This window comes from Diabrotica virgifera, chromosome 2 (assembly GCF_917563875.1).
Source record: "Diabrotica virgifera virgifera chromosome 2, PGI_DIABVI_V3a".
NCBI classification, from domain to species: domain Eukaryota; kingdom Metazoa; phylum Arthropoda; class Insecta; order Coleoptera; family Chrysomelidae; genus Diabrotica; species Diabrotica virgifera.
In genome coordinates this window covers 106,101,984-106,127,731 of record NC_065444.1, presented here as the reverse complement: position 1 = coordinate 106,127,731, position 25,748 = coordinate 106,101,984, and the positions used below count along the sequence as shown (strand labels likewise).

Here is a 25,748-nt window from a genome sequence, read left to right as displayed (position 1 = left end):
TGCTTAAAATTGGGTTCTCTAGCAACTTCCGTAGTTGTTTAACAAAAAAATTTTCCACCCCCGAGACGGGGTGGGAACCACCCCCAAGACAAAAGCACACATCGGCATAGGGTAGACTTTGAATAAGGAGATATTTTCAGGCTATTCCTAAAATTTCATTACAATCCATGCAGTAGGATAGAATTCGGAGGTAAAATAACCTGTTCTTGCTCTCATCGACTGCCCTATAGATGCATAATATTTGTTTACCCACTTACCTGAAGTTTCTTGTACATTTCTAAGTTAATTAATTTGATGTCATCTAGCTGTCGTCTTAAGGATATTATTGTATCCTGTTTTTCGTGTATATCTTTTTCTAGCAGTTTCATCGCTACTTCCATTTCTGCTTTCATGCACATCTAAAAAAAATAGCATTAAGAGATAAGTAATTATCTAATATACGACAGTGAGCACGTAACGGTTGGAATAAATTCATTATCTAGAGAATCGACAATTTTGGAAAATAATCCCGAAACAGGTCAATTTTTATTTTTAAATTACGACTTTTTGACATACATATCATACTAGTGACGTCATCCATCTGGGCGTGATGACGTCATCGACGATTTTTTTAAATGGGAATAGGGGTCGTGTGATAGCTCATTTGAAAGGTAATTTAATTCTCTATTCAGTAATATAAACATTTACATAATTATTTGTACAGGGTGCCCAAGAAAACATTTTTTTAATTTAATTTATTGACATAAAAAGAAGAATGCATGTAATTTATTTAATCCAAAATACATTTTACTGCTCTCAGAAAACAGAAAAAAATGTTTATTTGAAAAATATTCATTGCTTTTCGCTTAAACTAAATGTTCACACTGTCCAGAGGAAGGTGAGTGGCGGCTTTGATATTGAATTTAAGCAAAAAACAATATTTATTTGTCAAATAAACATTATTTCCTGTATTTTGATAGCAGTAAAATGTATTGTGAGTTAAATAAATTACACACATTCTTCCTTTTATGTCAATAAATTTAATTCAATATTTTTTTTTGGACACTCTGTATAAATAAATATGTTAATGTTTATATTACTGAACAGAGAATTAAATTACCTTTCAAATGAGCTATCACACGACCCCTATTCTCATTTAAAAAAATCATCGATTACGTCATCATGCCCAGATGGATGACGTCACTAGTATTATATATATGCTAAAAAGTCCTAATTTAAGAATAAAAATCGACCTGTCTGAGGATTTCTCTTCAAATTTTTTTAAGATGACGTCATCACGCCCATATGGGTGACGACACTAGTATGATACATATGCCAAAAAGTCGCAATTTAAAAATAAAAATTGACCTGTTTTGGGATTTTTTTCCAAAATCGTCCATTCTCGAGAAAATGAATTTATTCCAACCTTTACGTGCTCACTGTATACCGGTAAAACCACTCGACAGGAATGTATTGGTGCTCTCAAACTAAACATGGACTATTTAAAGACACATTAATTTTATAGTTTGATTAAAAAAATCTATTCTTTTCCTCATAGGCATCTTTCAGTGCGTCACAGTTTTTCGATTTCTTTCTAACGCATTAAATTGTATGTGAGAGAAAAAAGGCACGTCTGTGATTAGAGACATTTATAACATTTATTCTAGTTGTCGATAGATGGCGCTATAATTGAAAAAAAATTATTTACGAATTATATAATACATCTACGAATATAATCTGTACGATTTATAAGACTATACAAATCAAAGAAAATACCATTTTATAAATGCAATAAACACAATTAATTTGTTTTTATGCCAAATTGCAAATAAAATGTGACAACTGTCAGATTTAACTAAAATGTCATGTTAAAATAAAAGTTATAAATGTATATTATCACGGACTTACCTCTTTTTCTATCACTTGTGATGCACTGAAAAATGCTCATGAAAAGAAGCATACCACTGCCCAAGGTTCCTGACCAGAGTACATACTATAGTAGGCAAGTGTATGTGCATAATCTTGGAAGAAAATAGCAAAGCCAAACTTACACCAGAGAATGTGACAGCATATTGCTAGACTGAGAATGAATTCCCAAAAGATTCAAATATATGATTTCCATGGCCTCCACTGATCTGTCAAATTATAAGGCCATAAGGATTGTATCAGATAGATGTTCAGGTCGGACTAAGAATTCTACTACTGTGACTATTTATGAAGTTTATAATATCATTGCCAAATATGCAATTTTGAAAATTATTGGACGTGAAGTTGAAGTTGGTAACTTCAAAATCTAAATTTTGAACATAAAGAAGTAAAAAAAACGACATTTCCAAATTTCAAAAGTAAAGAGAATTTTCATTCAGAAAAAATCAAACAGTCTTCTACGAGAAATTAGTTAGAGATGTGATCTCTAAGTTTACTTAAGCTTAATGAAACCAGGAAAATATTTTATTAACTTTCCACAAGTAATGGCAAATAAGAATGAGGTCACTGCAGCAAAAAAGAAGGACATTGGCAACCTCTTAAAGAAGCATTTCGAAAAACAATAGAACTGAATTTTAATTTTATGAACTTGAATTTTATGTTCACTTTGTTGAAAATGCTGTCAAATCCGAAAGACAAGAAGGTGAAATGTGTGGGATAAGAAAAGAGGATATTAGAGTGATAGTTTAATACTAATTTTCAACGACAGCTACATTTTATAGTTTCTATTAAAAAAAGATAACTCTTTGTATAATGAAATTATTTCATAATTATTATTATTTCTGTTGTTACTTCGGGTAAGAGTAATAATTAAGCATTCAATTTTCCATTATTTCCAAGAGGTTACAAAAACTTGTAATCAAAACTTACATTATCCTTGAAAATAAGCGTCAAAAGTAACTAAATCCAACAGTTTTTTCCAGCTGTTTTTCTGGTTTTGTGGAAAATTGAATTTTTGGATTATGTAAATTTTGATTCTAGTGTTGTCAAATATTGAAACAAAAAATGCCATTCATTATGCTGAAATAAATGAAAACAAGCCCCTTAATCGTCGACGGATTATTGTTTTTGATTGACTGTGAGTATAAGCCCAAAGATTGACTTTAGGCACAACTTTATCATTGACAAATGTTCATGCAATGTCTCAATAGTTGTATAAAATAAAAAGGTTAACATTATTCTATCACTTACTTGAATTTCAAGTTCATTATCAGCTTCTTGTCTCAATTTTCTCTCCTCTTCTAACCTATGTTTCAATTCCTCTACTTCACTACCAACTAATTTACTTATTTCTTTTGTTTCCTTTTCCTCTACTTTAGTAATTTGTACACCACTAATACCTAGAGCATATCCATCAGATTCTTTACCTAATTCTAATCGTAGTTGTCTATTTTCATCGTAAAGAGCTAAGAGATTATTTTTGGCTATAGCTAGATCTTCTTTCATCAGTGCGTTTGTGGTGGTAAGCGACTCTACCTTGGTTTGGAGGTTTGCTACAGTTGCACTAAAAGAAAACAAAAACATTTTAAATAAGAAAATCAATTAACATCAAGAAGTCGAAACGGCAACAGGTGTATGTTTTCAAAAACTGATAGTGTGTAAATGATTCAGGGCTAGGCCTATGATCTTGGGGTAAAAACCCTTAAAAATATTTAATATCACATTGGATGTGGTAGTCATATTGTCTTTAAGCACATCGGTGTGATATTAAATATTTTTAACGGTTTTACTTAAGAACAGAGAACTAGTCCTGAATCAATTTTAAATTTAATATGTTGTTTGTTAACAATTACAAAAATTGGAAAACATCCTTTGTAAAAGGTATAAAATTTTTATTAAAAATCCCTTTAAGGGCTACATCACAACAAAACGTTTTCGATTTTATAAAAAATCATCATCAATGTTAGACCTAAAAGTAAGTATATCCGTTTTAATGAATGTAAAGTTGATATTTAAATTTTGACTAAGGTTAAAGCAAGTTGGTTATACTTACAGATTGGATCCACTTAATTATTTGGTCCTAGATGTTCTTTAACATAAATGGATCCATTATTCGCTAATTAATTCAACTTCATTTTAATTATGTATACATGGCTGCATACATTCTGCCTAATTCTCTATTTGCCTTAACTGTCATTATAAAATCATTTTATACTCTACATCTTACATAATTAAGGTAAATGTAATTATAGCCACAACTTTGTTGATGTTTGCTATTACTGTTGGAAATTTAAAAAAAAATCTTTTATTACAATTAGTTGGCTATAGTAATACAGGGTAACTTCTACGTCACATTGTCGGTTTGTTTTTGACACCTTTCAGAAACATCACTCAATTTGCATTTAGTTGCCATTAAGTCATTGGAATGTAAACAACTCAATTTGCATCCCACGTGTTGGGAAATTCAATACCTTACCTAAGGGCATTATCCTTGTTGCCATGTATCCATCCTAAGGCATTTTATTTAAGTATGCACCTTTAATGCATCCATATCATATCCAAAGGATTTTTACCCGAATATTTCTTTGGCGGCTCAGCTAGCATCGAATCTGTAAGTATAACCAACTTGTTTAAACCTTCGTCAAAATTTAAATATCAACTTTACATTCATTAAAACGGTTATACTTACTTTTAGGTCTAACACTGATGATGATTTTTTATAAAATCGAAAACGCTTTGTTATGATGTAGCCCTTAAAGGGGTTTTTAATAAAAATTTTATACCTTTTACAAAGGATTTTTTCCAATTTTTGTGATTGATGGTATACAGCCAACAAAAATTTTTCTTTTCCTTGTGGATTTTGTTAACAATAATTACTCTTCTATGAGGTTTTTTTATTTAGCTAATGCCTCGACAACTAATGGCCAGTGGCATGGTAGGTACGGTGAATTATTGCAGTTAGTGTCATGTGTAGTGTGTGTGTTGAGTAAGTGTCTTGTTACTTTGTAAAGAGACGCTAATAGTATCCGAACGTCTGCGGTCCCTCCGGTGAGTACCGATCCCACAAGGACAGAAACTATTTCCATTTATTAATTTATAATAAACGAAAAATCTCTGACCCTGGTGAGATTCGAACTCACGACCATTCGGACCTTTCGATCCAAAGGTAGGCGCTCTTACCACTGAGCCACAGAGGGGTCTATGACGTTTTAATACCTATAAGACGAAGCTCTGATGATGGCATTTTGCTATGCTGAAAGTACTTAGTTGATTTTTAATAAATACTTTACACACGATCAGTTTGTGAAAACATACACCTGTTGCCATTTTGACTTATATTATAGAAGTGTGTACGAGTCATACAGTCTTTTTTATTTATCTATTAATTAACAGAGTCCACCAACCAAACTATTAGATTCACCCTAAAGATTTGAAAGATTTTTGAACTTACAGTGTCTTGAAAGTATAATTATATTAATGGAGGCCTACTGAATGGTTGTTACAATTTTTTATATTAATTTGTCAATAATTTATCAAAGCTAATAGAAAGTGTTCAAAATGTATCCAAGTCATTTGTCTTCAACTTATTTAACTATATAATTATTGGCAGTAGGGATCACAAAATTCATATTAACCCTTAGTCTCCCTACGGTACTTTTAAGTACCACCAAATTTTGGTACCCTCAAATCCCAAGTATTGAAGTAGATCTAATTTGAGAATCTACTGTTAATAAATAGCATTTATTAGTTATCAGCTGATGTTTAATACTTCAAATGTCATCCAAACGATTTCGTTTTAAATACACAATAAGATATGTAATAGGTACTCATAAGGTTGTTTAAGGATCGTTAAGAAAAAACAACGCTTTTAGCTTATTTTAAAAAGTTATGATCGAAAAAATACGGCAGACTTAAAAGTACCGTTGGGAAGTAGCTGCCAAAAAATCTAAACATGCTAAGGTCCTAAGAAGAACACTTACTTTAGGTGCCTGTTAAGTTCTTCTATATAATTTTTTTGATCTAACACTGTAATCATAGCGTCGCCTTGTTCTTCATTACTGGAATCCGTCGACACGTGACTTGAAGATCTTAAATACAATGAAAAGTCGATAACTCCTTGAGGACAGTCTAAATCTTCCTCCTAAAAATCAATCGGATTTTATTGTTTTGGTGCAAATTTTCGGCTCCAATGCTATTTAAATGGGATTCATCTTTTTTAATCCTGAGAAAACTAATATGTATTTTTGAAAAATTTAAACTCAGAATGCAAGATTACGTTATTACCGAGGGCTGAAAGTCCCTGAAAACGTCTATAATGTTTATTTTAATAAGTTACAGGGGTGAAAAACTAAGAGAAAATTTAGTGTGATTTTTAATTTCAAATATATCATTCAAAAGAAACTTATTATTTATTCTAAGGGACTTTCGGCCCTCGGTAATAATTTAGTCTTTCATTCTGCGTTTAAATTTTTCAAAAATACTTATTAGTTATTTCAGGATTCGAAAAAAATGAACACCATGTACGTGCTGATGTTTTCTAAATCGGACATTAATATAAATCATATAAATTACTATATTAAGGGCCGGTTGTTCGAACGCTAATCAACAATGATCACTATCAAATATTTAATTACTGTCACAACTGTCACTGTCAACTTTGATTGGGTTGCTGAAAACATAATTATTGATTACAATTATAAAATTAGTTAATCAATTATGTTAATAATTGTTATGTTAATTGATTAACTAATCTCATAATTATAATCAATTATGTTTTCAGCAACCCAACCAAAGTTGACATTGACAGTTGTGACAGTAATTAAATATTTGATAGTGATCATTGTTGATAAGCGTTCGAACAACCGGCCCTAATTATATTATATAAATCAGTTAACAGGATTTCGAATATAAAATAAAATATAGGGTGTTCCATTTAAAAAACATAAGTTTGGTCTGCCACTGTGTTATCGAACACCCTGTAACATTCTAACTAATTTTATAATGTGAAGCTCAAAGTTGGCTACCATTTTTGTTATTACCTTTTATTGCTATCTATTACTATAGTGGATCTATTGAGCTTTACCCCACTAATCAATCACCCTGTATAATCTTACTTGTTGGTGTTTGCTAAGGAATTGATATTGAACGTTTTCAATGCAAATTTTAAAACATTTGTTAGCCTGATTTCCGATACTTGTCTTATGTTACAACTTACCTTAACGCATAGGTTACAATCTATCACATTCAAACCAACTAGAAGACCAATGATGATTATAGCTTCGTCACTTAACATCAAAGCGTCAGGTTCGAAATACTCTACTAAGGCTTCATCCTTATGATCTATCAATACTTTTAAGTAGTCGGCTAGTTTCTTTTGCATTAGTGCTAATCGTAACCAAGCCCGTGCTCGACCCATGTGTGTCCTAAAACAATGTTATTAATTACAGAAAATAGAGTGTATTACTGGAATGTTGCTATAATATGGTTCTTTTCATGAGCATTTTCCAGTGCGTCACAAATAATAGAAAAAAAGGTTAGTCCGTGATAAATACACATTTATGACATTTATTTTAACATGACATTTTAGTTAAATCTGACAGTTGTCACATTTTATTTGCAATCTGGTATAAAAACAAATCAATTGTGTTTATTGCATTTATAAAATGGTATTTTCTTTGATTTGTATAGTCTTATAAATTGTACAGATTAAATTTTTTTTATATAGAATAATATAATATTATTTAATATTATATTATTAGCGCCATCTATTGACAACTCATTCGTATTTGAATCGTCGGTGTGTTAACACGTTTTGTTTTTTGTTCTGTTTAGCTGTCGACATACACGAGTGTGTTATTGTTATTTTGTTATTGTTATTGGAGTGAACGAAACTGTAAGTTTTGCACCAGCTTTGTTTAATTTATTTTATGTTTTGTTTATCAACGACCCAGTTAAATATTGCAAATTGACCTTGACCATAACTATGGCAAACTACCAATGTGAGAATTGTTTACATGAATTCCCCGAAAATGACAAATATAATAAGCTTCGTTGTTTTGGGGAATGTCAGCGAAATTTCTGTATGCACTGATCTGGATACAACAAGACCATCACCAAAACTCTCCTGGACCCATAAAATTCAAATCTAAGATTTTTCTGCAAACTATGTGATTCGCCTAGCCTCAGATATTTAAATGAAAAAATAACAAATCTATCAAAAAATCAGATACCTCATGAGAACTTTAATGCCTTAATTCAACTAACTAAAAAATTGACTGATAATTTGCCCGTTTTTATAGAGACATACGATTTATTAACAAAAAAAGATGGCAAATTGGATTACCTTACAAAAAAAATTGACGAGATCCAGAAATTAAATAGCCTAATGAATCCTGAACATCTTTTAAAATCGGTACGGCAAATGCAACAAGATATCTTCAATATATCTTCAGTTTTTTTCGGCTGTTCCGATGATACTATTAAGGTTCAAGTTGAAGACTCAAATTCATCCGAGATAAAATTGGGATTACAAAGGCTATCTGAAAACATCAGCGAAATATCTAATCAGATAAGTAATCTTTCCAGCAAACTACCTGCTATACAAACTGAAAAAGAGGTACCTAAAAAAAAGATAGTGTATGTCACTTCAAGCACCCAAACTGAAGGCCCTCAACATTTCCAAACCTGTCCAGAAAGAAAGTCAAAAGTTTCAGAAGATAAGTGTCATTTTGTTGTTATCAGTAACTTAACAGCAGCATACACCCCTATACAAATAGTACACTACATTAAAGAGAGGCTAGGTATCAAGGATTATATTAGATGTTACGCTCTCCCTAAAGACGCCAACACAGCAACTGGTTCCTCATTCAAAATAGGCATAAAATCCAAACCATCTATCGACTTATTATTTAATAAGGAAATTTGGCCACCTGGTGTCAACATTAAATGGTCTATAGAATCACCACACTCTGAACCAAAGACTTCATCTGAAGAAAATATGAATCCGAAGTACATCAAAAGCCAAGTTAGCTTGGAAAACCCAATTACCATTCCAAGCAACAACAAAAATGAAGTTGAAGACACCAATATATTTACAGACAAGCGGGCCATCACAATTTGCAAATCTCAAGAGCCTTTCCGTTCCCATATCAATTTTGTTAAGAAAGATACTTTGGAACCATCCATAAATTTGGATCCTTTAACACCACCAAGAGTTAGACTAACTAATAACTCGAACAGTCGATATCTTCTTGCAAGATTAAGGGAACCAGACATCTTAAAGGCAATTAAACTACATCTTGCTTTTCTTCACGATCAGCCTGCTTCTGTATTTTATGACGGATATACCAACACCAGCGTGAAACTCTTTTTGGCTTCCGAAGGATTACCTACTAAGACTGAAGAACTACGAAAAGTTCTTCTAGAATTTAACCATGCCTATGGAATTGGTCCAGCTGAAGTGGAAGCTGATCTTGCCGCTTATAGGTCCTATCTAACTTCGGAACGAATTATACACCTACAAAAGTCAAGGGAATGTCACCGAAGTTATTATTCCACTGGCTCTCCAAAGCGAAATTTTTAAACAACACGACGTGTTCTGAGGGACTAGAAACCTCAAATTATTTTAGTGATGACAACTTTGGCATGGTTCTGATTAATATTCGTTCTATAAGAAATAAAACTGATGAATTATTTTTGTTTCTGGAGGAATTAGGATTTCCTCCGATAGTTGTGGTTACAGAGCACTGGCTTGAAGTTAACGAGCCTTTTTTTGTAGAAAAATATACCACAATTGCCAGGTATGATCGTCCAAGTTCGGCTCATGGAGGCACCCTGATTCTCTCTAGAAATAATGATTTTTCTCTGGTAACAAAATATGACTTTTTGTTAAGTGAATCCTTCTTTGAGTTTTCCTTAGTTTATAATAAAAATCTTAATCTTTACATTATTTGCATTTATAGATCACCTGATTCTACCGTGGAACTATTTTTTCAGAACCTGCTAAATTTGTTAGATGACCTGCCTCATAAAAGCAGAAAAATTCTATGCGGTGATTTTAACATTAATTATGCTGCTGCTAGTGCTACCCAAGTGTCCCTGGCAAACATATTTGAATCGTATGGTCTCTCAATGCACGTTGATTCTCCTACAAGGATAACAAAAACTACATCTACCATAATCGATTATATTGTCTCAGATTTCTCACCCCTTGATGTCTGCTCTACAGTTATTAATGCGGGACTATCTGATCATGAAGCAGTGTATACGAAGTTTAACATCTTCAGCAAACCCTCCTCAAAAACCCGACGTTTAGGTTAGAGGGCGTTCTAACCTTACTCCGGTATAAATAGTTTTATTGTATACCGAGAACTACGGAAGTTTTGATTTAAATTTGTCTTCTTGCATAGCCTCCTTGACAAAAGGTAGACCTAGAAATAGCGCTATCGGGGGATGGCAGGAGACAGATTTAAATCAAAACTAAACCGTCTATTTTTAGGATTTTTTCCGCCCGGAATTTTCGTAAATTCCAAAATTTATGCTTAACTTCTGAGTGGCAATTTCCTTCTATAGACGTGGACTATAATTTCAGTGTTTTTCTAGATAAGCTTCTCCACATCTTCAATAAGGCATTTCCTTTAATTCCTATTAAGCCAAAACATCGGAAACCTTGGGTTACGAAAGGTATTCGCATATCAGCTAAGAATATGCGTTCACTACTATACATCAAGAAATTTACTACCAATGTTGCTGTCACTGAATATATCATGAAGTACAGGACAACATATCTAAAACTTGTCAGGTCAGCTAAAAAAGCCTATTATCAAAATCGTCTGAGAAGCTCTAAAAGTGTTGCAAAAGAGACTTGGTCTATAATAAACGATCTTCGAAATAAAACTCACACAGCTCAATCATTTTCCCTTCCAAATCCTGAAAGTCTAAACGACTACTTCGTTAATGTGAGTAAAAATATAACATCAACAATTTTGCCGCAACAAGATCCTATTTCCTATCTTCCTAATTCAAGACAGGTCTCGAATTCATTCTTTTTACGACCAGTCGATAACTCTGAACTTATCCAAACAATCAATTGTATCAAAAGCAAATCATCCTGTAGTACTGATGGACTATCTATAAAAATTTTCTCTAATCTCACAGAAAATGTGTTGGAAATCCTCCTCTCACTAATTAATGATTCCTTCGAAAAAGGTAAATTTCCAGAGTGCCTAAAGACAGCCATTATTATTCCTCTTCATAAGGGTGGCGAAAAATCTGATGCCTGCAACTATAGACCTATTGCCTTACTACCGGTACTCTCCAAAATTATTGAGAGACTCATTAAAACTCGACTTATGTCCTTTATCGTTGATAACAACATTTTATCACAAAATCAGTTCGGCTTTTTAACAAATAAATGTACCACTGATGCCATGTTTTCTGTACTACATGAGGTTTACCAAGCACTAAACAATAATCTTTATACTGCCACTGTTTTCTGCGACTATGCCAAAGCTTTTGATTGTGTAAATCACGACATCTTGATTACAAAACTAAATTTCTATGGAATTCGAGGTATTTCTTTGAATTGGTTCCAATCCTACTTGAATAATCGGAAACAACTAGTTAGAGCAAATGATACTGACTCTAGTCTCAAAAACATCGTCTGTGGAGTACCACAAGGTTCAGTATTGGGTCCTATACTGTTCCTTATCTTTATAAATGACATTACTAATTTAAAAATCAATGGGAAAATTTTTCTTTTTGCTGATGATACCAGTATCACTTGGAGCAACTCAACTATTGCATCTCTTCATGAAACTATAACTTCGGATCTACTGACGATAAAGACCTGGTCTGACTCTAATTTACTCTCTTTTAACGTAAATAAAATAGTAGCATTATCCTATAAAGGAGCTCTTCAACCTTTGCCACTTCATAACAGCCAGATCAGTACCGTTGATTCTGTAAAATTTCTTGGTATTTTTTTAGACAGCAACCTCAAATGGTCCCTTCATATCGATTCGTTAAGTAAGAAACTCGCCTCAGCTTGCTATGCAATACGATCTGTCTCAAGGGAACTCAATTTAGCATCTTCTAAAATAACATATTTTTCGTTGTTCGAGTCTCATCTTCGATATGGTCTTCCTTTTTGGGGTTCTAGTACAGCTGCTCAATTTGATGTCATTTTTAGATTGCAAAAAAGAGCAATAAGATATTTGTTTGGCCTCAGAAGATCTACACATTGCAGAAGTTACTTCAGAGATCACGAAATTTTAACACTTCCATCTTTATATATTCTAGAAACGGTTTGTTTAATTCGTAAACACCTTCATGTCTTTCCATCTAGGCCCAATCATCTTTACTCCACCAGAAATTCAATCTTTGATATTTATTTACCGATTCCATCCACTGAGTTAGTAAAGAAATCTATATTATATTCCGCAAAGAAACTGTACAATCATCTTCCGTTACAACTTAAATCTGCAACATCTTTCCCTAAGTTCCGAAAAATGACAAAAGCCTATCTATCCAAAAGACCATATTATTCAATAGAAGAATTTCTTAATGAATAACTAAGAAAATTGGGTTCTATGCGCAGTAGCATAAACTTGTCAGTTCCTTATGTTGTACCTATTTTATTTTATTTGTTGTATATTCAATTTGCAATTTATATATGTTTTGCAATAAATTGTTTTTGTCTTGGCTTTTATATCTTATACTGTACATTGTTGACGATTTATCTAATTTTAGTAAATTGTAGTTGTTATTTGTTATTTATATTATGTTTTTCTTTTGACTGTATGTAAGCTTTGTCCATAAAATTGTAAAAATTTTCAGTGGCAATAAAGCATATTTCTATTCTATTCTAACTAGATTAGAGAGAAATCGAAAAACTGTGACGCACTGAAAAATGCTCATGAAAAGAACCATAACAATAATATGGATACTCTGCACAGATAATCCACCCTTAATTATTAAACAAACAAATCTTACAATAATATAAATAATTTGTATCTAATATAAATGTTTAATTCGTAAATGTTGTTAACTAAATACTGACATTTGGAAAGCACTACTGTTTACCATAATTAAATATATAAATTCGAGTACGTATTTAGGAGTAACAATCATACAGTCGGAAAATGAATCATATCAAGCACATATTTTGGATTTGCTGCCTTTTTCTATAAATAACAAACGAGAGAGATAGATTATTAAGTGATGTCTACTAAGCAAAAACGTTATCAGAGTGAGACGGCGTAATTGACAGAGTGAGACGGCGATACAATTGTTCAACGTAGTTATATTAATTTAGTAGAAAATTTAAACTCACACTTGACTATTTCTGTACTTCTAATGTCATTCTTAGAAAAACATTCAACATCAGTAGAGATAATGATTGTATAAACTACTACTCGAGTAATCGTGTTGGTCAACTATAATCTGATAGATTCAATTTCTGTCACTTTGACAGTGAAACTGGGTTAGGTTCGGTAGAGTTTATAAATTTTAATAATCAGTCGTATTTACTTGAATAAACTCAGTTCTTTTAAAAGCTATTTTGATATTATATTGTATTTTTGGTTTGGTAAGTATTTATTTAATTAAAATAAGTCAATAAAATTTGTAAGTAATCATCTGTCAATATGGTTAACTTCTGTCTATGAGTTTGCCAAACGTGTACATATTACTCTGACTTTTCAATCATATTGTATAAAATTACAGATTAGTATATTTTTACGAATGTACATTTATTTGCAGATAATGTCTGGAAAATGATCTGGATACCAAAATGATCTGAATTCATTAAGTTTACTTTCATTTAAGTCACTTAATGCAGCTGACATAAACGACATTTTTTAAATTCCTGTTACTATTTACGTCCGGCAACTTTAACATCGAGAAATTCATAATACTATATTTGCTTACTCATTATTTTTGTATTATTAATCTATATCAAATAATTAATTACGGTAGTAAAAGTAACATTTATTAGCAATAAATATATAGGTATTATCAGAAAAAGAATAACATCACAAAATTTTTTTTACACATTTACGTAGCGAAAAATTGTACGGTGGGGTAGTAGTCACATTCGTTTTTTTACAGTATTAACTTAGTTTAGACGTTGTTTTGACTAGAAATTTTTGATTTGATTCGTATGCATATCATCGATGACGCATGGGTATTCTTTCATTTTTCCTACTGTAAATTACTTCATTAAAAGGGGTTTTTCTTCTATTCCATTCCATCATAAATAAACGAGAAGTTTATCTAGTCTTTAAAAATAAATTGATATAGAGGGTGCGTCATTAGTCCGAGGAAGTAAAATTTCTCGTTTGTCATAAGAGATACGAAAAAAATTGCGAGAAATCTGATCGAACAAACACTACTGTAAATCAATAAAATGAATTAAATGTAATTCTTAGTGTCACTGAGATTCCGAATATTGGTGTTACTACTACCGTTTTTGTTATCTAAGTGTCTAGTCCGTCGAAACCGTTCTAGTCAACTTTGACAAGTTTCTCTTTTTGGTTGTCGTCTATCAGAGAATTGCTGATAATAAAATCTTATTGTTGGTAGCACATTTTTGTTGTATTCTCTTAGCACAAAAACCATATTAATCAGTTCTTCATCAGAAAAATTCATATTAGTAATGGTAACAAAGCAACTAGAACTATAAAAATACTAGAATGTCAAATGTTCAGTGGAAGTTCAGTGTGAAAGTCATAGCAAACTACAAGTAGGTAGAATATTGTATGTTTAGTTAATATTTTACGTAAAATACTAACAATATTAACTACGTAGGTATTTTCATATCTCATCCAATATTAATAAATTAAGGATCAATCCAGATTAGTATGTATTTTTGTTCGAACAATTATTTTTGACTGAATATTTCCCCGGTCAATCTAATAAAATTTCAGGTAATTTTTTGTTGCAATTAATGTTTGGCCTAAAGAATCATAAATAACTCACAAATTAAATCATTAGGTATAGGGAATCTTTAAGAAATAAAAAAGTACCATAAAATATCATTTCATTAAAATACTAAAATATAGTTGTTCTGAAGCTATTTCCTTGTGGCATTTTTATAATTAAATATTGGCGATATCATTTTAAAGTCTTCTACTTTAAAATGTATAATATACGTCTGAATTGCCAATATAAATGAGTCAGATTAAATAAATTATTAGAAGAATTTTTTTACTTAGCAACAACATGTTTGTTTTATTTTAATAGTATTTTGTATTTTGACAACGAAACCCGATTTGGGATTCGAAACGTTAATAAATTCATTTTTTAGTAAAATTGTGGCTTATTTCCCATAAAAAATACGTAACTAAAATATAGGGTGTTATATTTAAGAAAACTCATAAAATACTCATCCCATGTTTCGATCAACCCTGTAGACTAAAATTAAACATTTAGCTATATCTATTAATAATTATTTTTAACAATAGTATATTGTACTCAAAATCATTTGAACATAAATAATTTTTTTTATGTAAATCACTAGACCGTATATGTTGCTACGATATTAATAAATAACCTTAAATTAAATAACCTTAAATCTTTTAAACTACCCCGTATAACATTACAAAAACCAAAAACCTTATAATTAAAGAAAGAAAACATCGAGGAGAATCCAGAAATGTAAAAATATACAGGGTGTTCCATTAAAAAAAAGCATAAGTTTGTGTCATTTTGGCAATTCGGGTGGCCCTGTCTGTATATTTAAAAATATTCTTAAATTATGATCCTATCTATGCCTATGGCTCAACATTTACCTAAATAATTTTTTTCGTATCTCTTAAAACAAACGAGTAATTGAACTTCCACGCACTAATGGCGCACCCTGTATATAATTCGGATATCAAAGAGGGTATTTTGAAACACGATAAATCCTTTTTAGAGATTTGTTTTAATATGTTTTAGAATATAAGAATAGAATAGTAGCAAAAACCTTGTATCTCCATATATTAAAAAAATATGGATAATAGCAGCTCCAATGATAAGAAGAAAGATAAATCTGAAAAATGTCCATATCCTGCCGTCGACTAAAAATAAAGGAGGTTTTTTATTTATTTATTTATTTAAAACTTTACAAACACTATAAACTAATAGTAGTTACATGTAAAGTGTAGTACTAACTAATAATATAAATTTAAAACTAATAAAATAAGTAAATGAAAAAAGGAAGGGAGTATTCGTGTTTTCTGAAGTCCCTTAAACCTAGCGCTGATGTGCAAGCAATGTCCTAAGGCCACTGCTTTTTTACATTAAATATGTCTATATCAGTCAGTCTATTGAATACTTCATTGCATATTTTTAACATATTATTCACTGGTGACATGTTTCTATAAGAATTTGTACAAAAAAGATCTAGGTTGGTTATCCTTAACCTACTCTTAGGTACTCCTAGGTAAACAAACTCAATCAGATCACAGTCTCTGTACTTAATACTGTTAACAATTAGGTATATAAACATAATGGCCTGACTGTTTCTTCAAGTGGCAAGTGACTGCAACTGAAATGAATCCAACATTGCCCTGTAAGAGACCATATATGGATATTCCTTGTTTTTCCTTAGGTATAAAAATCTTAGAAACGTTTTTGAACTTTTTCAATCCTTTCTGAGTTTGAAAATGCAATTGGAGACTAGATGTTTGAAGCATATTCCATATGTGGTCTCACCAGGGCATTATAGAGTTTTATAATTGTGTTTATTCTGAAGTTATTGCTATTTTTAATAACAAAACCCAAGGCACGATAGGCTCTGTTAGTTATTTCACAAAAGTGTGTATTGAACTTCATGTTTGTTTGAAATGTAACTCCAAGATCCTTCATAACACTCACTCTCTCGCTATCTCCACTCTATCACCATTAATATAATAATCTTCAATAATACTATTAAGTTTTCGAATATATGAGACTACTGCGCACTTTTTAACGTTAAGAGTCATTTTCGAATTGTTGAACCATTGAGTAAATGACCTTAAATCGTCCTGCAATTTAACTACATCTTTCTTATTAGAGATTGTTTTAAAAAGTTTAAAATCATCGGCATACATTAAGTTGTTACAAGATTTAATACAGTCTGGCAAGTCATTAATAAATAAAATGAAGAGCAATGGTCCAAGTTTGCTCCCCTGTGGAACTCCCGAGGATGACACAAATTGATGGGAAAAGCAATTACCTGCTTTTACTGTGTTCTTCCTATCTGACAAATAAGATTTTAATAAATTAAAAGCTTTTCTTGGAAATCCAAACTCTACCAGTTTATTTAAAAGAATACAGTGATTGACGTTATCAAATGCTTTTTCGCAATCAGTATAGAGAACGTCCAACTGCTCCCCTGCCTGAATAGCCTTAGTAATATGTTCAGAAAAAACACAGAGCTTTGTTACTGTTGATTTGTCACTTACAAAACCATGCTGGAATTTGCTAATTTTACTCTTAACATGATTGTATATATCCTCATAAAGAATGCCTTCAAAAATCTTAGCATGCTGATTATAAAAATGAATCCAACGTATGTATTCAAAATGGAAAAGGTGTTTCGAAAATAGATCTAAATATTTAAGCGATTACCAAATTACATAAGGTAAGGTAAACAGTAACATTGTTAAAAGGTTCATTAAAAAATAGTATAATAATACAGGAAAACGATAATAGAATGGTAATTTAATACATATGTACTTACCTTACTGTTGGTAAATCTCTAACACTAGCAGTAATATCTTGTGCTTCTGGAGTATATTTTTCTACCATTTGTAGGATATCCCAAAGCTCTTTTTTCGGTCCCAGCAGACCCTATAATTAAATAAAGGATATACATAAATAGATACTTCATTAACTAAACAGTTAGTTCACCAAATTATTTTAAAGGTATGTTAATGCTTAGTCACTTAAGCGCCTCACGCTAGCCTGCATTGATCCGCTAGGACACCATGTTTGAGTTCTTGTACCCAGGACTCTCACATGAAGAGCATTTGGCTGGTAAGAGCCACCTATCGCGCATCAGAGTGCTATAGAGGGGAGAAAGGGATGGTTTGAAGCATTAGAGCGAACATTGAATTGTAACACCCGCACGTCGTTTTAAGTGGGTACAAGTCTCACAGGTTTGGTTAAATTAAATTGCTTGTCTGCTTTAAAGTCAGTGGGTTTTAATATTGATGTGCAATTGGTGATTACAGTCAGTTCTTTGGTACAATTTATAAAATAGTTATTTAACGTTATTTGTACTGTGGGTGTTGTGATATTTATATTTCATCAATGGCAACCACACCAACTTTTAATCCACAGAAACTGGTTAGTAAAACTACTTATTCTCAACGGGAAAAAACTATTATACCTATTGAATGTGCATAATGCGTTAGTTCACAAAACTCCAAACATAACTGTTCGTTAAATCATTGATTGTTGTTCAGTTATGACTGGAGTTGAGGAAGCAACAATTTATCGATTTTTAAAAGAAAGGAAAGCTGGAGGAAGAGTCGAGCCAAAAAAACCATTGGAAAGAAACTAATGGAAACGGATGACTTCGTTAAAACTAGGTACCATACGTCATAAAGTTCATTAAAGAAATGCCTACCATCGACAAGATTTGGAACAGTATTGAGCTATTCCAGGTCAAATCAACACACTTTGAATTAATTTTTTTCCTGTCCTATTTAGATTTTGTTAAAATTTAGAGTACTCATAGTGGATGAATAGGTGAAGAAAAATACAAAATTTTAAATTTCTATCTCAAGCCGTTTCCGAAATATGGTTATGTAAAGTTTTCCAAAAAGGTCCAAAACACCGCGACCATACTTTATTGGAATGCTTGTAGAAGCTGACCTGATTGAGCTAGAATGCTGGGAGAGGTGTCATTTTGTAGCATTTTTGAAGCTCTTTACAGTGATATATACAACATGATGCTACGATAAACAAGTTTTTCTCAAACAAAAAAAATATATTTTGATTAGTTTTTTTTCCAAAAAGTATGTAATTTAAAATTTTCATAATATTCCTAGAAATACATAGTACTGTTGTTAATAACATAAAAATTTTATCATGGGATGGTGATGGGTTCAACATAAAAAAAATAAATTTCACACATACAGTATGGTGCAAATGAAAGGAATAAATTCGTTATTTCATAACCCGGCGACTTTAAGGAAAAATCCCGAAACAGGTCGATTTATATTTTTAAATTGTAATTTTTTGACATATGACTTTAAAAATGCTGCAAAATGACACCTCTCCCAGCATTCTAGCTCAATCAGGTCAGCTTCTACAACTATTCCAATAAAGTATGGTTGCGGTGTTTTGGACCTTTTTGGAAAACTTTACATAACCATATTTCGGAAACGGCTTGAGATAAAAATTTAAAATTTTGTAGTTTTGTTTCCCTTATTAGGCACTATATTTCAAATTATATCCAAATCTGAAGAGGAGTGGAAATTAGGTGTGTTGAGTTGATATGGAATGACCCTATTACACAAGACGGCGAACTACCGGTTTTTAGTTTTTTAAAAGATCGTGGGAGTGCCTTAAGGAAGTAGTTTTTCTTGGGAAAAAGCTAACAAAAGAGCTTTACTTCTTGACAAAGATTATATTGTTTGTTGGAGAAGATAATATCTAAGACAATTAAGAATAGATCGTAGACTAATAATCACTGCTCATATTGAGTAGGGATGATGGATGAGAGTACCACCAAAGATTATCATGAAGCAATGACTGCAGACGTAATTGAAGAATATTTCTTTCAGATGGTTAGTAACATACCTCAAAATTCTGTCATAGTAATGGATAATGCCCGTTAGTATTCTCGTTTAATTGAAAAACTACCAATTTTGGCGTGGAAAAAGCATAAAATACTTAATCGGTTAAAAGAAAAAGAGATCACATTTGATAATACGATGGTTAAAAAAAGAACTCATGAATATCGTTCAACAATTGTATTCGCGGTGTGCAAGTACTTGGAAAGGGAAACGAGAAACGACCGTGCGCGAGTCGCGGAGAAATATTGCAACTATCTTAAATAATTCACATTGTCAATTGAAATTGTCAAATTGACGTATATTTCATACCTTCTGTCACTGACGCAGAAAAATTATATATTGCTCCACAATATTGATATGATATGCAATTATTATATAAAGGTAAATTTAATTAATTGTATTTTGCTTGCAGTACTGCATTTTAATAACTGATTTTATTTACTACATACAGTTGTTTACGTTTGCTAAACATAACCTGCATCTTATTTTTTCTTCTTATTATTTTTTTGGACTATGGTCTTGACAATTATCCAGCAACCAGGACTAATATAATTGGCCAATATAATTAAAAGTGCGAATAAAAGTACAGAGCGTAGAAATAGAGGTCGCTTTGCCGAACTTGCACGGTCCCAATACTTATATTGTACATATTTGTACTATAATATAAAAGATTATAATCAAATTTCATTTTCCAAACGTCCCCGTTATCTGTGGCAAAAAGTTTATCTAATGCCATCCCCTCTTTGTGAACACACACACAAACGTCCCCGTCACTGAATTGACAAAATCCTTCGTTTTCATTATTAAATGTACCTTCGAACCATTATAACAACTACCTGAATTGCATAATACAGATAGGATGTAACGAAAGATGCGAGTAAAGATACATTTCTCATGAAGAACTGCTTTAGAGTCGCTTAAATTTTTTGAACGACTCTATAGTGATTCGGACACATTTTTGAATTTATAATGAGGTGCTGTGCTATATCAACCTCACGAGGATAGGCTATAATTATTATACACCTGTTATTGTAGAACCCTCGTATATTTTGACGGTTTTGTTGGTTTTAACACAGTCATATCAAGCTTAAATTGTATATAGAGTAATACCTTCTTAGGTCTGAGTCCATGCCTTAGAACGTGCTCCAAAACAATGAAGAAATGTTGTAAAGGCATATGATCCGAGTCCAACATTCGTCCATATCTCAAAGATTGTTCGATCAACTCTTTCACAACTAGTTTGCTTATGTTTACTAAATTACTTCTTTCTATTACGACAGGATCTCGACCTGGAACAAAAAAATAATAATTAGTTGAATAATTATGAACATTCCATCAAATTTTTTTTTTATATACCATTTTTTTCTTCTTAAACCTTCTTTCATTTTTGTTTTAACAACGCATATCTATTTGTTCTTCTAAATACTTCTGTCAAACGAGATTATTAAAAAATGTTACGATATGTACCCTGATCCAACGAAGAATCCAAGGGAGACCGAGGACAAGATTTTTCCGAAACCTGGAAGTTGCAGACCCGGAAATAAATTAATTGACGTTAATGGGCAGATAGCAGCAGATAACGCAAAAAAATATGGACTAAAGAATACATAGAAGGCAGTGGCGGTTGGTATATAAGTGCTGCGGAGCTGCAGAACCACCAAAATAATCCAAACAAAATTACTTTGAAAATTAAATAAAAAATATCACTACTTATAAAATCTAAATTCATTTAGATGGTTTTCGTGCATGGCCGCCTTTATTTTAATCTGTCGTCCGTCGCATCTCATGGCGATAGCAAGTCCCACTTATTTGACCGGACCGGTGCTACTCCGAGCTGTGAACTGTTAAAGATATCCCCGATAACACCCGCTCAACCCTCGCCTACACTTTTCAGGCGACGACTGAAAGCAATATTTGAGCTGCATTTGTCGCAGTTCGAACTAGTGTGTAGAAACCTACGTTTATTGTAATTTTAAATAATCGGTGATCGCGACGCGACGACTGTTAAAATAAGTTGTCCTGCACGTAATTCGGTATTTATATTAAGTATATGAGAATAAAAGTGCTGTTCAGGATGGATGTTATTTATAATTTGATTAATGTTAAGAGATTCTTTAAATATTCTTATGACGAAAAACTAGAATTAAAATGCAAAGGACGTCCTTTGCCGGATATTAAAATCGAAAAAGAAGGATCAAGCCGAGGGAAAAATTACAAACGACAATTTAATTGCGATATTTATACGAGAAATAGTTGGATATGTGGCTGCAACAGAAAAAACGCTCTTTTCTGTTTTCCTTGTGTACTCTTTGGAGGTGATAAGTCATGGACGCAAGTTGGTGTAACAGACTTAGTACATTTAAGTGATAAAATAAAAAAGCACGAAACTTCTAAGCATCATTTGCACAATCAAATGGAATATGCTTTATTAGGCTCCGTGAATATTAAAGAACAGTTAGATTCTGCATACTGGATAAATATTCAAAAATTCAATGAAGCTGTAACAAAAAATAGGTATGTTCTCTCAAAAATTATAGACTGCATAAAATTTTGTAGTGTTTTCGAATTGGCGCTTCGGGGACACGACGAGACACAAACATCCGACAATCCTGGAATTTTTCGCGGCCTCATAAATTTTACTGCTGAATTGGATAGAACTTTAGCACAACACTTCGAAGAATCGACGGTTTTTAAGGGCATTTTTAAAGAAATTCAAAATGATATTTTGGACTGCATGTTGGAATTATGCCAGGATAAAATTTTGGAGGAAATTCGGGAATCTCCATATCTAGCTGTCATGGCCGACGAGACTACAAACATTTCAGCAAAATCACAAATGGTTGTAGTATTTAGATATTGTCGAAATGGAGCACCGGTAGAACGATTTTGGACATATTTGGTACCTTCCAAATGAAATGCAGATATAGTCTGTTCGCTAAACTCAGACGCAACTTTCTAGATATTTTAGTCGGTAATTTCGCCAATTTTAGTAAAATTGGCAAAAAATAATTACTAAATAGTTAATAATCACTAAATAGTTAGTAATTTTGCCAATTTTTGCAAAATTGGCAAAAAACAAAAAAAAATATCGACTAAAATATCTAGCCAGTTGCGTCTGAGTTTAGCGAACCGACTATACTTTAAGCAAAAACATTTTCAGTGTTTTGGATCCTATCCTGGAAAACTCAAATAATAAACTAATTGCTCAGAGTTATGATGGGGCAGCGGTCATGTGTGGACAGCACGCAGGAGTTCAAGCCAGAATCAAAGAAAAATATCCATTTGCTCATTTTGTACACTGTTGCGCATCAATTAAATTTAATAATGTCTAAGGCTTGTTCCGAAAACTCTCAAGTTACAAAAACTCTCAACATCGATCTTCTTTTATCGAATGTATGGAAGAAATAGAAGAATCGTTTGATAAGGCAGCTGTCTGTAGTTCAGCGTCTTCCATTCGAAGAATACTAGTGGATCAAAATTTTGTTTTTTGGTTAACATTTTTCCATCGCATAATGCCACAAGTAGACGTTTTGTATAATGCCCTTCAAAAGACTAAAACGGATCCTTTGGAAATCAATAAAAAGGTGACAGATTTCGAAAGATACATGAATTCAGTTATAAATTCAATAGATGATACCATTGACCAAGGTTCTAGTTTATGCGTTGAACCATTACCAACTAAAAGGTTACGGAAGGATAACAGTCCAGTAGATCATCGGAGAGCATCTATCGAAGTTTGTGATATAATCATAAATTGTGCAAATGATAGATTTGCTTTTAAAAATCACCTACTTGCAACTTCATTGCTTTATCCTGAGCAATTTGATAATTATTGTGCTAATTTCCCAGATGATAATTTAAGCCTGACTTGCGCGTCATATCCAAATTTAGATAGGGAGCGCTTGAAGACTGAATTATCTGTTATTTATTTTAGAAGAGACTGTAGAGACATTAATGGGGCAATACCTTTTTTAAAATTTTTAATTGAAAATAATTTAACAGAGCCTTTTCAAGAAACTGTAAAACTGCTTCAAATTCTAATTACAGTGCCCATGAGTACGGCAGAAGCTGAAAGGTGCTTTTCGAGTTTAAAACGGATTAAAACATTCTTGAGAAATTCCATGACTGAAGACCGACTTGTAGCATTAACCATGTTGTCAGTAGAAAAAACACTTATAAAAGAAATACCAAACTTTAATGAAAAAGTTATAGACAAGTTTGCTTTAAAAAAAATCGACGAATCGAGCTTATTTATAAAAAAAAATAATATATGTGGCTCTGTGTGTAGTTAGTTCGTAAGACCCTATAATGCAATTATTGTTGTGGCGATTTTGTTTGTAGTGTTTTTTCGTTTGCATTCCTTAGTTTCGCGTATTTATCGATAAAATTCTACTAAAAACATAAACTATAAAACAATTACTAGTGTGCCACAATGTACCATTGCTATTTTTGATATAATTGGATTTATCTTCAATTTGAAAAGAAGAAAATCGGTAAGTTCTTTATTATTTTTTAATAGATATATAATGAATAAATATATGGTGTAAAATATCAAACTAAAAGCCTCGTTGTAAAATACAACGATTAAAAGATATTGAATTAAAAAAAACCAAAAAATACTGCAGAACTACCAAATTTTTGAGTCACCAGCCGCCACTGATAGAAGGCCTCTTTCATTAAGAAAGAGTCGGTCCAACACTATCAGAACCAGACAGAGCGGACCAATGATAATAAATGGAGAGGTACTGTTAAGAATGCTTCATCAGTTTGTAAATTGACATGGTGAATGTCTATTGTTCTCCACATAAGACGAGAACCAGCTTCTGTAGTGGCTGATTACGAAGACTCTCGATTTTCTTTGTCGAGTCAAAGCAAGGTGTAAATCGGTGTCGAAATGAATAATATTCTTCTTTTAGTGCCTATTCGTTTCGAATATTGGCGATCATTCTGGCTATAATTATTTTATTAACTGATGTTTTAAATAGATTAGTTGTTGTTGTGGAGAACCATTTCCTCAGATTCTTTAACCATGACATTCTTCTTCTCCCAACTCCCTGCTTTCCGAATACTTTACCTTGAAGGATTACCTTCAGAAATCTGTATTTAGTGCCGTTTCTCATTATGTGTCCGAGATATTTTAACTTTCTTCTTTTAATGGTATACATCTCCTTCTTTCCCCATTCTTCTTAATACGGTCTCGTTGGTTATCTTGTCGGTCCACATCTCGAGATCTTCAAGTTTTTTCTCCATTGCTTCAGTGAGTGTCCAGGATTCAACTCCGTAATATAATATTGAGAAGATATAACATCGTAGGAGCCTTACTTTTATCTCCACATTAATTTTGTGGTTTTTAAAGAATCCACAAGGAAAGAAAAGTTTTCCTGTAGTTGGCTGTATACCATCAATCACAAAAATTGGAATAAATCCTTTGTAAAAGGTATAAAATTTATTAAAATCCCTAAAGGGCTACATCAGAACAAAACGTTTTCGATTTTATTACAAAATCATTATCAGTGTAAGACAGTCTGGATGCTAGCTGAGCCACCAAAGAAATATATGGGTAATAACCCTTCAAATATAAAGTGTATGCTTTACAGATGCATATTTACTTAAAATGCCTTGTGATGGGCAAAAGGCAACAGGAATAATGCCCTAAGGTAAGGTATTTAAATTCCCAACATGTGGGATGCAAAAAAATTTTGAGTTTACATTTCGATGACTTTATGGCAACTAATCGAAAAGTCATCGAAATGTAAACTCAAAATTTTTTTGCATCCCACATGTTGGGAATTTAAATACCTTACCTTAGGGCATTATTCCTGTTGCCTTTTGCCCACCACAAGGCATTTTAAGTAAATATGCATCTGTAAAGCATACATTTTATATTTGAAGGGTTATTACCCATATATTTCTTTGGTGGCTCAGCTAGCATCCAGACTGTCTTACACTGATGATGATTTTGTAATAAAATCGAAAACGTTTTGTTCTGATGTAGCCCTTTAGGGATTTTAATAAATTTTATACCTTTTACAAAGGATTTATTCCAATTTTTGTTTTTAAAGAGTTTGGCCA

General features: G+C 32.1%; 1 protein-coding gene across 3 annotated transcripts in view; it reads right to left on the bottom strand.

The window, feature by feature from the left end:
* Positions 1 to 25,748, bottom strand: part of LOC114328896 (RUN and FYVE domain-containing protein 2) — a 143,564-nt gene that overhangs the window by 73,864 nt on the left and 43,952 nt on the right. For all 3 annotated transcript variants that reach the window (XM_028277876.2, XM_028277877.2, XM_028277875.2), the window contains exons 2-7: positions 20,787 to 20,965; positions 17,612 to 17,721; positions 7,121 to 7,328; positions 5,886 to 6,046; positions 3,157 to 3,469; positions 258 to 398 (exon numbers count right to left, since the gene is read on the bottom strand). In XM_028277876.2, the coding sequence (XP_028133677.1) occupies positions 258 to 398; positions 3,157 to 3,469; positions 5,886 to 6,046; positions 7,121 to 7,328; positions 17,612 to 17,721; positions 20,787 to 20,965 (1,112 nt within the window). The remainder of the gene's footprint in view (positions 1 to 257; positions 399 to 3,156; positions 3,470 to 5,885; positions 6,047 to 7,120; positions 7,329 to 17,611; positions 17,722 to 20,786; positions 20,966 to 25,748) is intronic.